We start from the raw sequence: 16,779 nt of genomic DNA, 5'->3' as shown, positions 1-16,779 counted from the left end.
CTTGGGGTGAAATTCTATTAATAGTCACAGATATACCAGAAATTTTAACTTTTGCAGGTCTACCCGGCTTCCTAATTATTGACAAAGGCTTCTGATTTGGTCGAGTAATGTTATTGGGAGGCTGAGATATGGAAGTCTTGTTCTTGACAGGTCTAACATACTCAAAACCAGACCCCGAGGTGTGTCTTTCAGAGCTTAAGCTAGATGTAGCACTTACTTTTTCACCTGAGTCAATTTCGTTTTCCCTAGTATTTTGAAGGCCATTATATTCAGCTGGAAAATCAGCAACATTATTATTATTATTATTATTTAATGACATAATGTTGCTGTTTAGACTTCCTTCAGAAACATGTCTTTTGGTTCTTCTTGACCTTCCATAAATAACAGTTACAGTGATACTCTTTTTATAAATACCTTCTTTTACTTCTGACATGAGAGATTCTGAGTTCTTCTTTCCAGGAATAAAAGGTTCATTTTGGCAAATGGTGATGTCTGTTCCATCAGTTTTAGGTTTTGGTGGTCTTCCAATTGGTCGTTTAATTTGTTTCACAACCTGGGGACCTATTTTCTTAGGTCTACCTGGTTTTCTTTTAAAAGATGAATCAACAGCACCACTTGAATTCTCCTTAGGTTCTTCTTGTGGCTTATTACCATTCAAATAATCTGTAAGCACCACAGGGGGTTCTACTGTTTCTTTAGCACAATTAAATTTGTTTAGTTCTCTTTGAAGAGTGTCAGTATCACAGGGAGAACTATAATTTTCAAAGCTAGCATTTGGGTTATTATCATTTATTTCTGTTTTTTTCCCAACTACACGATGAACTATACATTTTTCAGGAGAAAGATCAGCATTTGATTCAGAGGTACCAACTGAAGTTAAAGTATATTTGACTCCTTCACCACTTTTAATCTCAGATAGAAACATGAGTTTGATAGGACTGGAATAGTTAGAAAAAGAAGAGCTTTCAATACCTTCAAATTTTGTTGGTACACTTTTAATACTGGAAGTCAAGTTACCTGTATCTATAATAGTCGAATTCTTCAGATTATCAAGTCGTTTGTTATTTGAATCCATTGTAGGCATCTGATGACTTCTAATAATATTGCTTGATGCAATCATAGGCTTTGATAAACCCTGCTCTTGGCATGTCATTTTACTTAAAGTAAAAGTCATATTTCTCCGAGCATCTTGGTCTTTACCATCAATTTCTATCAATTTCTTAGACACTTTACGTCCTTCTGATAATGGCAGATTTTTCCAAGATGTTTTGGCCATACTCAGTGTATCTTCCAAACGCTCCACAACAACTTGTAAATTAGAATTCATTGCAATTTTGTTTAGGTCTATATTTTGTGAGCTTTCTATTTGAGTATTTTTCACTGGATCTTTCTTGTGTGTGTATTCTAATGGTCTTCTGGCCTTAGGAGATTTTTTAAAAACGTAATTATTTGTTACATATATAGAGTACCATCCTGGAGGAACAATATTCCGTTTAGTTCTGCTCAAAAGTCCAGGAACATCATTTCTCAAAGAAGCTCGAGTATTCTCCAGTTTTGGATTGCCCTCATTATTTTGCAAAAACTTTTCCCCAGCTGCAAATTTCTCCTGTGATTTTTTAATGCTCATTTTCTCAGGTGAAAAGTCATCAAAAGCCAAGTTAGTTTCTAAACTATAAAGAGGCACTTGCAATGACTGTAGTGTACAGTTGGGTGAAAATGATGTTTCCGCATGATTCTTATCTTGAAAGCTTTTAGAACTTTGCAATGAAGAAGGTTGACAATGATGGGATTCTTCTTTGTCTGATGAAAATATCTCATCATTGCACACCATTTTTCTTGAACTTTTTTCAGTGTATTTTTTTCTCATAAAACTTTCATCTAGACTAGCAAGTTCTCTTTTTATCTGTAAAGACTGCCTTCTAATTATGGGTGAATCAGGAGAGTTGTGCATTGCAAATAAAGTTTGTTGACGCTTTCGAAATCTTGTCTGAATGATTTTATTTTCTACCTTTTTATCATGTTGATTCAGTAATTCCATAAAGCTATAGTCACTGGCCTTTGCATTGTGTAAGAGAGATGTTATTAAATCTCCCAATTTAAAATCATTATCTCTATTACAATCACTGCTGGTTAATTTCACAAGGTTTGTCATATCTGTGGCTTCAATTGATTTTAATTTTTCATTAATGCGGTCCATTAAATCCTGAAAAATTACAGCAGCTTCACCTTTCTCATAATTTGTAGTGTAATTATTGCTGGTATCTGAGAGCAAAACTTCAGAGTTACTAGATTTTTTACTTTTATGTATTTTGTCTTCATGATCGCCCTTGTTGCTGCTTATTTCTGCTGGTGTTAGAGATGGAGGCTGGTTAGTGTTTGTTTCAAGTTTGTTATTTTCTAAGGCTGAAAGCTCTGAGATGACGTCTTTCAATTTTTCAAATCCTTCAGTCTGTACAGGCGATAATGGTGGGGGTGAGGGACTTCGAGATCTACAGATATCTTTAAAACTGACTGAAATATCACAAACTTCCCTTGACAAAAGAGAAGTACAAAAGGCTGATTTTGTAGAATGAATGCTTGACAGTCCAGAACAGCACCTGTGAGAATTATAAGTATTTGCAATTCCTCTATTCATTACTTTCTCAATGTGTTCAATAGTTACACTTTGGCAAGACAGACAATGTAATTCTTTAATACAGACTGGCAGAGGTACTAAATCAGAGCTTTGTCTTTCATTTTGTAAACACTCTCTTTCTGCCAGTCTATATTCACAATTACAGAATAGACCATGTAAATCATCTTCAAACAGGGGCATTTGAGAGTCTGAAGACACAGCACATGATGCATTACAACAGCAAAGAGAAGTAGTATTCTGTTCTTGGACTAGACATTTCAACATAGCCAAAACTTGCTGCTGGTGATGTATGCACAAAGACTCCAAAACTTTGCTTAATGCTGATTTTTCTTTTTCCATTTTAGTAGCTTCCTCTGATTTTGCATCAAGAGTTGAACTAAAAATAAAAATCAAACAAAAAATGAATTACAGCAAAAATACCATAATAAGGATTTATAATTTTGACAGAGTTGAACAAAAAATATTTTGGTACCGCTGTACTCTTAACTCTTATAAAGCTGTAATAATGACATCTTACTGCTTAGCAAAAATATAATGAAGTACTGATTAATAATTAATTTCCTATAACAAAATATAGGAGTCAATGCAAAGACCCATTTTTGCAATATAAAAACTGACAATTAGAAATTATGTTTACATACTGATAATATTTGGTGTTTTGGATATATTATAAATATTTAATATTTAGGGGTTAAGAAAGATTTAAAATGTTTGTAAGGCAGACATTTTATAACTTATTTTGACAATTATCAGTCCAATTTAGTACGAATAAAGAAAATAAAATGTTGAAGTAAAATTTTTATTTAAAATGCTTTTCAAATGCTAAAAATGAAAGTGTTAATGAAAGAGAGCCCTGCATAATCCCAAGGAAAATTAAGGAATTTATATTTCATATATAAGTTAACACAATGTGTTTTCTGAGAGTAAGATGCAGGCATTTTTGCCTAATAAGAAAATAAAAAGTGGAAACTATTTATAAATCAAATCTATTTTTAATTGATTTAAATACTAAAATAATTACAGGAAAACTAAAGGCATTACTTACCTAATTATCAAATTTCAAATGTTGGAAAATGCCCCACTACATAACTAATATACATCTAACTTTAAGAGCCAGGATTGCTTATCAACCAATATAGATGTCTACAAAAGAATTTTTTTATTCCAATACTAGCAGCAAGAAGAATAAAATATATTAAAAGAATTCTGTTTCAGAAAAGTATCTATTTAATTAAACATATCACCAAACTCTGTACATGAAAATAGACTTTCACTTATGATTTGTAACATCTGTTGTTATTAATAGTGCCTGGTTTGTAGAAATTTTATTTAAAGTTGGAATTAGGCATCTGATTTTAAACTGCAACTGAAGAATGTTTTTTTAAATAAAAGATTATGTTCATGTATTATTAAATAATGGATTTCTCTTTTAAAACAGAAAGTGAAATTATTTGCTTTGTGCCCTACAACTGGCATAACCCATTTCACAGATAGATTAAGTATATAATATTTCATTGACGTTTTATAAAATTATGCTGTTTGAATAGTAAAAATACCACAGAGAATCTTCCATTTGATCAAAGTGTCTCTGTAACAAAGATAACTTAACTAGAGTCAACCCAGTGTTTTACTAAAACTAGCATGTGATTTGACATAAAGAAGCTATCAAAATGAGAAGAAATGTGATTACAAGAAAACTTTTTGCCTATTGCTGCCTTCTAGACAAATGAAGACACATGAGTTTAGTATCCTTTCCCTTCTGAAAATAATTTGTTTTGTAAATTGTGTCATGTTTGGGAGTGTAAGATGATGACACTGACATCCAAGTATTCAATATTAGAAAGTTTAAAAAAGAACAAAAGTGAAAGGAAATCACAGCTACCAAATATTAAGATATAATTACACTCTTTTCTAGCAAATTAAAAATTGCAATTTTCATATTAGCAAAGGAAAACCCAAAATATTCTAACATACACACTTTAACAGTTTCTACAGTGATGTTATGTCCTATTAATCATATTTGTTAACTAATAACTAAAGAGAGAATTTACATGTTTGTTGGATACATAGTGCTGTATTTTAAAGATTAATGTCCTTTCATAATCATATCTAAAATGCTTAAAGTCATTTCTGTTAATGAAGTCATGTACAAAATAGAAATAATAAGTGATTGGGGTATAGCTCAGTGAGAGTTCTTGCTCAGCATGGGTGAGGCCTTGGGTTCAATTCCCAGCTTAAAAAAAAGAAAAAAAAAATGTCCTGGTAGAAAGTAAGAATAATCAAAAGAACTAGTGTTAAGTAATCTGAAAATAGTTATAATTTCAATTTGATGAAACTCAAAAAATTATGTAAAATTCCTGATTTTGAAAACCATTTTCAAAATATTCTGATATTCCAAGGAAACCTATATTTTAAGAGTTTTCTTATTAAGTTTATTACTTTTAATAATGGAATTTCAAAAACAAAGTGGCCAATAATTCCCACCTAATATTATAAGAAACAATTATTAAAGGTACCAAATAGATATTAAAAATTAATTATGCCTTATATATGAGGGTAAGTTAGTTCTCAAATTATAAAACTCTACAATATTCTTATCTGGCTTCAAGGTTTTTTCTTTCATTTCCTTATTTCTTGAATGTTAGAATCTCAAAGAAAAACCTAATATATAAGTAAATAAGTTGAATACACATATGTGTCCAATCTACAATTTATTTTCAAGTGATTATATAAAGACTCTAAGTTGTATTTTTCATAGATCTCATGTTTGTTCTTTTAATTTTTTTCTACCCTTTCCTTTTTTGATTTATAAACCAAAACATCCCGCCTATTTTTGTATGTTAGAATCCATTTTCTTTCCAATAAAAGCTTGTTGTAGAAATATTTATCAGGAAAAAGTTGATTTCTAAAACTATTCTTAAAAAGAAGTCAGTATAGTCAGTTTTTTCTCTTTTTCTTTTTTCTTTTACTGAATGAGTAAATCAATCACATCAACAGTGTTGTAAATTTAAGTGCAAAAGCATTGAAGTGCTTTACTACAAATTACAACCTAGAAACACGTTAACTGAACAATTAAAATTCATACAATCAGATTTAGATATATAACAACACAAAGTAGGAACAGAATTACAGTACATTTACAACACAAGACAGATACATGAATTCATTAGAAAATATTGTAATAAATAATTCATGAATTATAGTGCAATTGATTTATGCATAAATATAACTAATTGCCTAACAATCAGTTTATATTAACAAAATCTGTCAAAATCAAGGCAGCCACAGAGTTTTACTAAATTACTGCGACAATGGAAAATACTGCAATTAAAAAACAAATACAAGTATTTGTACTGTAAACACTAAAAAAAAATCAGTCTCACTAAAGTTAGTATACAATTTAATATAAAATTGTCATTAGCTACCAGAAATGGTTTAAACAACTTTACTGAGCAGTAGTTTTCTAAAAACAGAGGCACTGTTTTTTCTTTTCCTTCTTTTTACTTTAAATATAAAATACTTGAGGAACATTCAAATAAGTAGAAAGCATATAGAGTTGCTTTCATTTTTATGAAAAGTCTGCTGAAACTGGGTTTTGCAGAAAATTTTCAATTAAGTAGCAACTGGTAACTAAGTTTATAAAGTACTTTGAAAAATTTAACAAAAAGAAGACTTTAATAGAACCACTGGGGAGAAGGGGAACCCATAAATTTCCCTGCCTTTCCTAGTTTGTATAATCAAAAAGTTAACTCAATAATAGAAACATTTTGTTTCTTTTAAAAGTTATGGGTAGATTATTACCTATAAACTATCAAAAAATATTTTAATTTGCTATTTCTGACCAAAAATAAATAATACAAGTACTAAAATGCTGCAAATTAACTATAATATTACCTATAAAACTACTGATCACTGTGAAGTCAATAGCAAAATGATCCCTGATTTATGAATCCTGTAAAGTTTTTGGTCAGGTCATCTTTTAAATGATATAAAAGTGTTCTGTAAGTTTCCCTTTACTATAAACTTCTCCATCAATTTATTAATGTAAATATAGTGTGAGGAATAAAAAAGCTCAATACAATATAAATATTATGTAATGCATTCGAGCCCCCGAAGTTTTGCAAGTACAATTCTGTATAAAGAGGTCAATAAGTTTGTTTTGAAATATTTACTTTACCTTTAACTTTGTTTTTCAATGGGGGAGGGAGGGGGAATATATTAAATAATCCAAGTTCTGGCCCTCACAAAATATGGCTTAATTCTTTAAAAAGAAAGATGACCCTGACATCTGCTGTTTTGTAATCTATTATGTATACTTTCTGGGGGAGGGAGGGGAGCAGGAGGATTCATACTCTAGTATGCAAGTGACATTAACAGCTGAAAAGGGTTCAATAAAGATTGATCTCAGAGACCAAATAACTACCTGGTTGTGTATTTTCTCATTCTTCAGTTTTTTTTTTTAAATACATGTAAGCAGTTTTTTAAATTTAATAACTGAAAAATCTTTTTAGTATTACATGTATATGTGATCATTAAATACACACAAATACAAGTGTAAAAACACAAGTATTTCAAAAGGTGCACTTATTGTTGTAAATTCAGCTGCAAGAATTCCTTTTGTACTAGAAAAACTGGCTTAGAAAAATTATCAGAACCTGAATTTTAACAGAGTAAAGGGGCACTCAGAGAATTTTGAACATATAAAGCAGATCCTCATTCTTTATGTAAAAGGCATTTGCTTTATAACATTTTCCCTCTAAAACTGCATACTCCATAAATCCAACATGAATACTCTGACCCATATTTTAAAACTGCTATATAAAAATTACTGGTCTCTCTTATGTGTCTAGTAAAAGTTAAAATGCACTGCCCAGCTTCTAACTACCCAATTAGTAGAGAGTTTACATTACTAAAAGTTCAAAACAGCTTCAGTGTTAAATATCTGTAAATATATTCAAGACCCTGAACAAACTGCAAATTTGGTTATTAGCAAAATGATAATGTATCGCCCACCAAAATGAAATCTGTAATTCATTTTGATAAACTGAAAATGTTTTGAAATGTCACAGCAGCAAATATATTAAAGTTACACTGAGGTTTTTCAATAGTAGGAGTGTGTCACAATCCTTAAAATTTAAAGTAGTCATAACATCAACTAACCAGCACATTTAAACCAAAATTATCATTCTCAAGCTTTTTCTGTGCACATTATAAACATGCTCTAAGTTGCATTCCAACTTTCTTTTCTAACCTTACACATTAGCTTATTTTTCAAATGAAAAACAAAATTAAATTATTTTAATAATTAAATTTAAATTACTTTTTGCTCTTAGTATTCCATCTTATATTAAATGATTCTATAGCTGCTGGGGTTAACTATGTGTCAGTGTTTTTTTAAAGTATATACCTTATAAACCCCAACTTCCTGCTAAATCAACTAATAAATGATAAATATTAAATTTCATTATACATATCCTTTAAGGTTTTCTTTTCTATTTCTGGTGGATGCACTTGAGTGCATTTTGTATTTCATAGAATGCACTGTAGTGTATTAATACTGTATATATTAATTTTTCTTAGCATGGAGATAGCTATCTATTTAAACTTTGATTGGTTTTTTGGACATACTTACAGTAACTGTAAGTATGTTATGTAAAATGTTTACAAACTATTCATATATTTCCATTATAGGGTGGTTCAACTGAATGGCTAGAATGTTCTTTCACCAATAAAAATGTTTCACTTGACAATTACTTGTTTTCTCACGCTTTATGCTATTGACTACTAAAGAAAACCTGAATCTTTTTCACCTATTTATACAAGGATTAAGTACAAACTATCAGAATTAAGTAACTATATAATTCTGTCCACAGTGAAAACCCTGAATAAAACTTTTTCAAAAGGCATGTAAGTGGTTTTTGAACTGTAAAATTTCATGTCTCCTGTCAGAGTGAGCATTTGTAATTCCCACATGTGTGTATGTAGACACACAGATACACACCTGTGCACATACACATGCAATATGTGCATGCGCACATGCATACACACACACACACACACACACACACACACACACACACACACACTTTCCTAATGAGTAATCTACACAGGCTTGCTGCTATTTTTGCAGTTGCCAGTCCCTGAATCTGTCATATTATATAACCCAGTGTCTGGTAATCGTAGTTTCTTCTTCGGAGGAGTCTTCAGTGTTCCAGATCTTTCTTTTACCTTATATTCTAAAGTGCTGTGAGGTACCCCATAAATTCCTTGTGCTTTGGAAACACTCATTTTTCCACTCATTACCATTGCAATAGCCTCTTCCATTATTTCATGATCATACTGCCGATAGCGGCCTCGTTTTTTCCTGGGCTGCTTATTATCTTTTCGATCCAATCCATCTTCAGTGTTTTCAGAGGTTCCATCAACTGTTCCATTTTTAGAATTAAGACACAAAGGAGAGAGGTCCCCATGTAGAAAGTAAGAGTCAACACTTGAGTTAGTTACAGGCCCAGAACATTCTATTTTGTTCTGTTTAGGGAGTATATTTTTCAGTTTTTGGAGCGCTGATCCTTCTAAGACTGAAGAGGTTTTGGAAACTTGATACATAACATCCAGCAGACCAGAACCATCAGGTTGTGATTTTGAAACAGAACTTACTCGTAGCTGAGGAATTTTTAACTGTACAGTAGGATTTGAAGTTTCATATTGAAGGCTTTCATTTTTTTCTTTAAATTGAGTAACCATTTTCTGTAGAGTTAACTGATGGAGGTAACTGGAAGCTGTTGGGAATTTTAATTCTGAGGTTTCAAGTAGATTGAGTTTATTTTTTTCTGTGCGCTCTGCTTGAGCTCTTGCCCACAATGCTACTTTTTGCAGCACTGCACAAGTTTCTTTACTGTCTTTATATGAGTAACTATCATTGAAATCTCGAGTTTTGTTTTTAAAAGATGCAGGCTTCCCTGCTGGTAAGGCTTCTAAGTGGAGAAGTAAAGTTTTTTGAGGTATGCCATAAAGTATGCCTGCTTTATTTATGTCCAGTGCTCCAGACTGAATGTCTTTCAAAGCTTTTGAGAGCAAACCATCTGCAAACTCAGCACTTCTTTCCACATAGTCCTCTCTGTTTCTGTGTAGTCTCCTGGATGGATGGAATGAAACGATGGTAAAACTGATGCATGAGAGACTCTCACACAGCTATGGAGGGGGAGGGTCCACTCCTTTATTATACTCCTTGCTTAGGTAACATCACTGCTTATGATACTTTTAAGTCTGTGAGATGTAGTAGTTACTCCTTATCAAAGAAACGCTACAGTCCTGGTAGGACAATGTGTCAAGGATACAGTGGCCTCTAGAGCGGACCTTCCAAGAACATAAAACCCTAACTCAGTATTTGTAAAAATATTCTCATGATGTTGCTATTCCTCTGAAAGATGCTTGCAGAGCAACACTTATAATTTTTATTTGTACAATTGGAGTTCCATTATAAAAAATACCCAAATCCTAAAGGAGTTTTTGTTAGTAGAAACGTGACGTTACCGCTAAACAAGTAATAAAAGAGTCAACCCATTTAAAGGAAATTTGTAGCAGCAAGAATATTTCCAAACACAAATATCCCATATTTCCACAAGATTAATTTTCCTCTAGACTAACGTAAAACTTGAAACAAGCTGTATTTGAACAAAATAATTTCATTTTAGGTACTATAAACCTTTTTCTATTATGTATCACTGTAATTTTTTAAGTTTTCAAACAGAAAGCTTACTATCTAATACCTTATTTGAATGCTACTGCAACCTTAATTAAAACAAATTACACACTATGTCTGAGATTTAAATGTGATCAAAGTAGCTTCCTTTGTAGTTAGTTAATGGGAAGATGGGAAAGTTACAAAAAAAGAAAAAATCCAACAGAACAGCATTTCACTAGTAATTATTTATTTAAATTAATCCAATGACAGCTTTCAAAAAATGAAGGGAATTTTGTGGTGATTAATAGAAATAGTAAATCATTTGCCACCACATCTAAAACACAAAGAAAAATGTAAACACTAAAAACTAGCTTTAGGAATTAGTAAATATAGTACTTTTAGAATCTGTTCATTGTTTTAAAAAGTCAAATACTGAAATATATTTTCCTTAAAACTGCCATCTGAATATTATTTAAAGTTCTCTTACACGTCCTGCTTCTTAGTTTGTATTCTATGATTAAGTTGGTAGTTCATTTTAGTAACATGAACTAAAGTTTGGTGATTGTTCTGATAACTTTTCTTTAACAGAAAGAATAAAAAAGAAAGAGAAAGGACAAATGAAAGATATGAGAAAGACACACTTATGAGTGATAAAATTTTTTCAAAGAAAACTATTTGTCAGTACTACTCAGAACAGAATTAAGAATTCTCTGAAGAGTTTTACATTCATATTAAGGTATATTTCCTAGATATCGCTTACCCAGCCACTGAATTTTCAGAAGGATCACATATGGATGACTCTTCAGATTTTATGCTGGTTTTCTTTGTAGAGAGATCTAACACTCCGTCCCCTATAATTTTGCAAGAGAAAAAGCTTTATATTTGTAACAGATAAGCAATCTTTACATTTCATCATTTCATATTTTGCTAACTTGGGAATTTATACCCTAAATATGAACACTTGTAATTGGTATATAGCCATTACCTTTTCATCGTCAACAGTTTTAGCAAGGGCCACGATTGGGAAGGTATTACATAGGAAACCAGGAGCAGAGGAGGTGCTGGCATCAGTGGTCATTAGGTGCATACACAAACTTATCAAAGACAACCACTGTGCTAAGCACAGCAAAGAGCAGAGGGAGGGGGAACAGAATGGAACTGGGGGAGGGCTCAGTGAGTACTGTGTGCATGTATGCCCCTTTCGCCCTGAACTTCAAAGGGTATGATTACAATGCACCAATAAAAATATTAAAGAAACTTTCAAAATTAAATAAGACCTGTTTTAGGCATTAGGAGTATAAAGTTAAGAAAAAATAAACTAATATATAAAGTACCTATCTTTTGGTATTTAGGATCTAGAGATAATTCCTATAATGCTAGCACCAGCAATGATGATAGAGCTGTTTATGAAAACAACGCAGAGTAAACTGACAAAGGAGTGACAGCAGGGGGAAGAGGTGTTATTAGCAGAGGCCCCTTCGATTCAACAGGGTCCTGTAGTAGGCTGTTCTTCAGCAATTATTTTATTTTTTTGTGGTACTGGAGACTGAACCCAGGAGCATTCTACCTCTGAGCTACAACTTCAGCCCTATTTTTTTATTATTATTTTGAAACATGGTCTCACTACGTTTTTGAGGCCTTGCTGCCCTTGAATGTGTGATCCTCCTGTCTACGCCTCTGAAGTAGAGGGACTATGGACATGTGCCACTATGCCTGGTTTGTTCTTCAACAACCACATTTCTATTTCAAAAACTTACAATACCATTTTCTCAAAAAGAACGATTATTGCCTAAACCATATTTATCAATAATTACTCATTTTAATTTTGTTCATTTTTATATACAACTTAAAGCATATATTTCTTCTAATTCTAATTCCTAGTCAAAGTTTCAGAATAAATTAACAAATTTCCCTACTTTTATACTCTTCTGAACTTTTGATGCATTCAATTAAACTCTATCAGCACTGTATAGAAATGATATGAGGTAAGCTCTAGCTCCATACTTCCCACACTATTCTTTTTTTTTTTTTTTGCAGTACTGGGGATGGAACCTAGCAGCATTCTACCTCCAAGTGACACTCCAGGCCCAATTTTTTTATTCTTTATTTTGAAACAGGGTCTCACTGAGATGCAAAGGGCCTAAGTAGCTGAGGCTGTTCTTGAACCGCGATCCTCCTGTCTCAGCCTCCCAAATGCTGGGATTACAACATGAGCCATCATGCCTGGCCTTCCTATTCTTAAAAGACCTACCCAGACCAGGCTTGTTTCTGATTTTTTTTCTCATTAGGAAGTCTAAATTATGTTCCTGGTGAGCATCTATCATTTTCCCATAGCCTATTCTCCAAACCAAGGCTTCCTGTGTTTTTTGTTTTAAAAACTCTTACGTGGTAAGTAATATGTTACAGTTTATATCTAATGAAAATCTATTCCTTCAACAAATCTGTCACATCAGATTAAAATTAGTTAGTCAATGAATATTTACAGAGCAAATACAAGATATGCAAATAAACAGTTCTAGTATGAATTAAAGATTCTTAGAAAAATTTTAGTAATCTATAAAAATACCACTTTTTGTTAGTATTATAAAATATATTAAAGTCATGATTCCTTTCTTCAATCATAAAATTGATAGCTCAAGACCTGGAAAAAGAGAGTTACTCTTAAGATTGTCTGATTGAGAAAAGCAAAAATACTAGAAGAAGGAAAAAGACAGCTTGAGAAGAAGGATGAAGAAAAAGCAAAATCAGGAATGGGGGTAGAGTATTTTCTTGCTCCTGCTGGTGATTTATATTAGCTGAACAGTGATTACATCTATCAGCATCATTCCTTCACAATGGAGATATAACTAGATTATTTTGTGTGTCTATAATCCAATAATCAATAATTAACTCAGTGGTGATATAATCAAAGTAGAAAGGGGAAGGTAATTAATTCATATTCACCACTGCATTCTCTGCATTCTCTCTTATTATAGTGAAATTCATTTCCCACTCACCTATTGGTAGCTATCTAGGTTTAGTTTTTCCCGTTACAATGTTGAAACATATTCTAAATGCTTTTGTGCATTTGTTTACAAGAATTTCTCTAATATACATACCTACAAATGAAAGTGCTATACAGTGAAGTATGACATTTTCAACTTTAGTAGATATTCCCAAATGTCAAGATTAGAGGAAAAAAAAAAAAGAGAGCACTTAGCTTGCTGCTTATGTGAAATATTAAAGCGCACAAAACTACTTTACTTAAGGAGGATCACAGGTTTATATGGCCAGTCTCAGCTACTTAGTGGGGCCCTCTGCAACTTAGAAAAATAGTGAGGCCTTACTTCAAAATGAAAGAATAAAACAGGGATGGGGGTATAGCTCGGAGGCTGAATGCCTGTGTTTAATCCCCAGTACCACAAAAAATAAAAAAATAAAAGAGGCTAAGAATGATTTTAACCCTCAATTTCTATGTTTATTAGGTTCCAATCATTTTATTCTTTTTTTTTTTTTTTTTTTTTTTTGGTGGTACTGGAAGTGGAACCCAAGGGCTTTTCTACCTCCAGGCTATACTCCCAGACCTCTTTTTTTTTTTTAAATACTTTATTTGGATATAGGGTCTCACTAAGTTGCTGAGAGCCTCACTAAGTAGCTGAGGCTGGCTTCAAACCTGTGCGATCCTCCTGTCTCAGCCTCCCAAGCACGGGATTACAAGTGTGCACCCCCACGCCTGGCATTTTCTTCTTTATTTACTGGTTGTACTAGGAAATGAACCCAGGGAGGGGTCTAAGTTAGCTGTAGCCTGGCCTGAACCTGCATTCCCTTGACTTGGCTTCCCAATTACTGAGATTAAAGAACATGTGTGCCACCATGCCCGACTTAGATTCTAATAACTTAAATTTTTTTTCTTGAAAAATGTCAAGATTGATAATCATTAATTACTTCACAAAAATACTAAATATATTAAAGACATTTACTAATCCCTCACATTACTATTAGTTTCCAGTTGCTACCAATGAAATCATAAAGTTTAGTTTATATTTAACTGTTGAATATGTGTTAAAAGATCCGTGAATACACATAATCTATAATCAATGTTTAATATATAAATATCAATAAGATTAAGTGAATTGGTGATTAAATGAATAAAGAAAATAGTCATGAAAATAGAAAATATTACATGTGTTGTGTTGTCGGAACAGGAGGAAAGTAGTTCAAATCAAATTACATAAAATACTAAAATAATTAGCAATGAAGCTTTTATCATAATCATTTGCTTAATAGTTAATACTGTTTGACATAAAATTGTGGCTTTTTACTACTCAACTGCCCATATTAAACTATTTCAGTAGTCAGAATGTGTTTTTTGGTTTGTTTTTTGCGGTACCATGAATTCAACCCAGCAGCATTCTACCTTTGAGGATGCTAGCCCTATTTTATTCTTTATTTTGAAATAGGGTCTTACTAAGTTGCAGAGGGCCTCACTAAGTAGCTAGGGCTGGCTGTGAACCTGTGATCCTCCTGTCTCAGCCTCCTAAGTACTGGAATTACAAGCAGGTGCCACCATGCCCAGCTTTTTTTTTTTTTTTTTTTAATTACAGTTCAAAGCCCAGCATGGTGGCCCATGCTTATAATTTGAGAACTTGAAAGGCTAAGACATGAAGATCATAGGTTTGCAGCCAGCCTCAGAAACTCAGTCAGACTAAAGAATAAAATAGGGCCGGGGATACACCTTAGAGGTAGAATGCCTTTGGGTTCTATCCCCAGGAACCCCCCCCCCTCCCACACACACACACATTGTGGTTCACATGGACATTTCCAATTCACATGTGATAGAAGCTTTTACTTTAATATTACTTGTTTCTTCTTTTACCTTCAAAATACTGGTTTCTTAACAATATTAACATAATTATATGTTACTAACCACTATACTACATTACTTACTTGATAAATGCAGCCAGATTCATTTGTTACATTATTTTTCAAATTGTAGGAATTACTTTAAATTTTAAAAAATGCTTTATATTTTGAAACACAAGGAATCTTTATATAGAACTTTACAAAGAAAAATTTATTCCTAGCACTGCCATTTTTGTAGCCTTTGCCTTATTTACTTTTATTATCTTATTGGTACCCACATTTATCAGGTTTTGGTTCATCTTATCAGGTTTCGGTTCATCTTTCCTGCTGCTTTTTATTTTATATTTTTGGCACTAGGGATTAAACCCGGGGGCATTCTATCTCTGAGTTACATACCTAACCCTATTTTATTTTTTATTTTGAAACAAAATCTTACAAAACTGCTGAGGCTGGCCTCAAACCTGCTATCTTCATGTCTTCACCTCCCAAGCACTGTTGTTTCAGGTCTGTAGTGCCACACCCAGCTTCTGCCCCCCCCACCTTATATAAAACAGAGCAATGTGATGTATTGTGAGTTATATATTTAATGTTATGCATAGATTACGTATCTTGTTTATATCAACTCATAATAAAGCCTGGAAATACCACTTTAAAGAAATTATCCTTGCCCCCTTTTTCAGATATTTGTCTCCCATTGTGTGAATATATAATAGTTTACTTAACTAGTCTGCCACTGAAGGATATTTGGATTATATCTAATATCTTGCTATAAATAATGCCTCAATTAAAGTGTATCATTCCATACGTGGTACAGGTATAATTACTGGCTTGATTCTGTGAAATGTGATTGCTCTGTCAAAGAGTAAATACAGACTCTTTTAATAGTTAATTGCCCTTCATAAGGACTGTACTAGTTTGTCTCACATGTAATGCATGAAAATGCCTGTTTTTTTAACAGCAGCAAAACCATCAGGGTAATTTGTTAAAATTGAACTCTTATCAGTCTGACAAATATGAAACATGTAAAAGTGTAGCTGAGACAATTTAAAGGCTTTTTTCTTCTTAAATGAACTGATAGTATAATTATGCTCATTTTTCTATCAGGTTTGTTACTCTTTTATTATTTAATGTTTTGAAACTCAATGAATTAGGACTATTAGTCCTTCATTTTATAATATATTGTCAATATTTCTTTGAAGGCTGCCATTGCTTCTGTATCATTGCAAGTTTCTTATTTTTATATATTTGAATATATCACTCTCTCGTTGTTAAGGTGATACTTTAAACAAGACCGAAATAAAAGGGACAAGCCAAAGAAGCATGGTAAATCATTAATACATACAATGCTTGTGTTATGTATTTACAAAAATTAATAGAAGAAAAAACATACTCAGCGATATAGCAAGATTCTCGGAAACTTAGTAAGAACCCGTTTTATACAAAAAAAAAAAAAAAAATGAAAAGGTAGAAAGCTCCTGGGTTCATTCCCTAGTAACACACACACACACCCCACACCACACCAGTAATGACAGGATAGTAGCTTTACTTTATTAAACTTATAAGAAAATAGCATGTAGCACACTGATAACTTGAAGGTTATGTTAAGATAAATATGAAA

At 32.3% G+C, this 16,779-nt stretch overlaps 1 protein-coding gene across 4 annotated transcripts in view; it reads right to left on the bottom strand.

Annotated features, from left to right (window-relative positions):
- LCORL (ligand dependent nuclear receptor corepressor like) overlaps positions 1 to 16,779 on the bottom strand; it is a gene marked incomplete at both ends in the record, with an annotated part of 151,792 nt that overhangs the window by 27,689 nt on the left and 107,324 nt on the right. For 2 of the 4 annotated variants that reach the window (XM_080697017.1, XM_080697018.1), the window contains one exon: positions 11,080 to 11,170. In XM_080697017.1, coding sequence (XP_080553143.1) covers positions 11,080 to 11,170 — 91 coding nt within the window. Of the gene's footprint in view, positions 1 to 8,737; positions 9,771 to 11,079; positions 11,171 to 16,779 lie in introns of those variants that run through there. The other 2 variants (XM_080697016.1, XM_080697019.1) reach the window with 2 other exon arrangements.

This window comes from Muscardinus avellanarius, assembly GCF_963383645.1.
Source record: "Muscardinus avellanarius genome assembly, chromosome: 6".
NCBI lineage: Eukaryota > Metazoa > Chordata > Mammalia > Rodentia > Gliridae > Muscardinus > Muscardinus avellanarius.
This window is presented reverse-complemented; position numbering and strand designations above follow the sequence as displayed.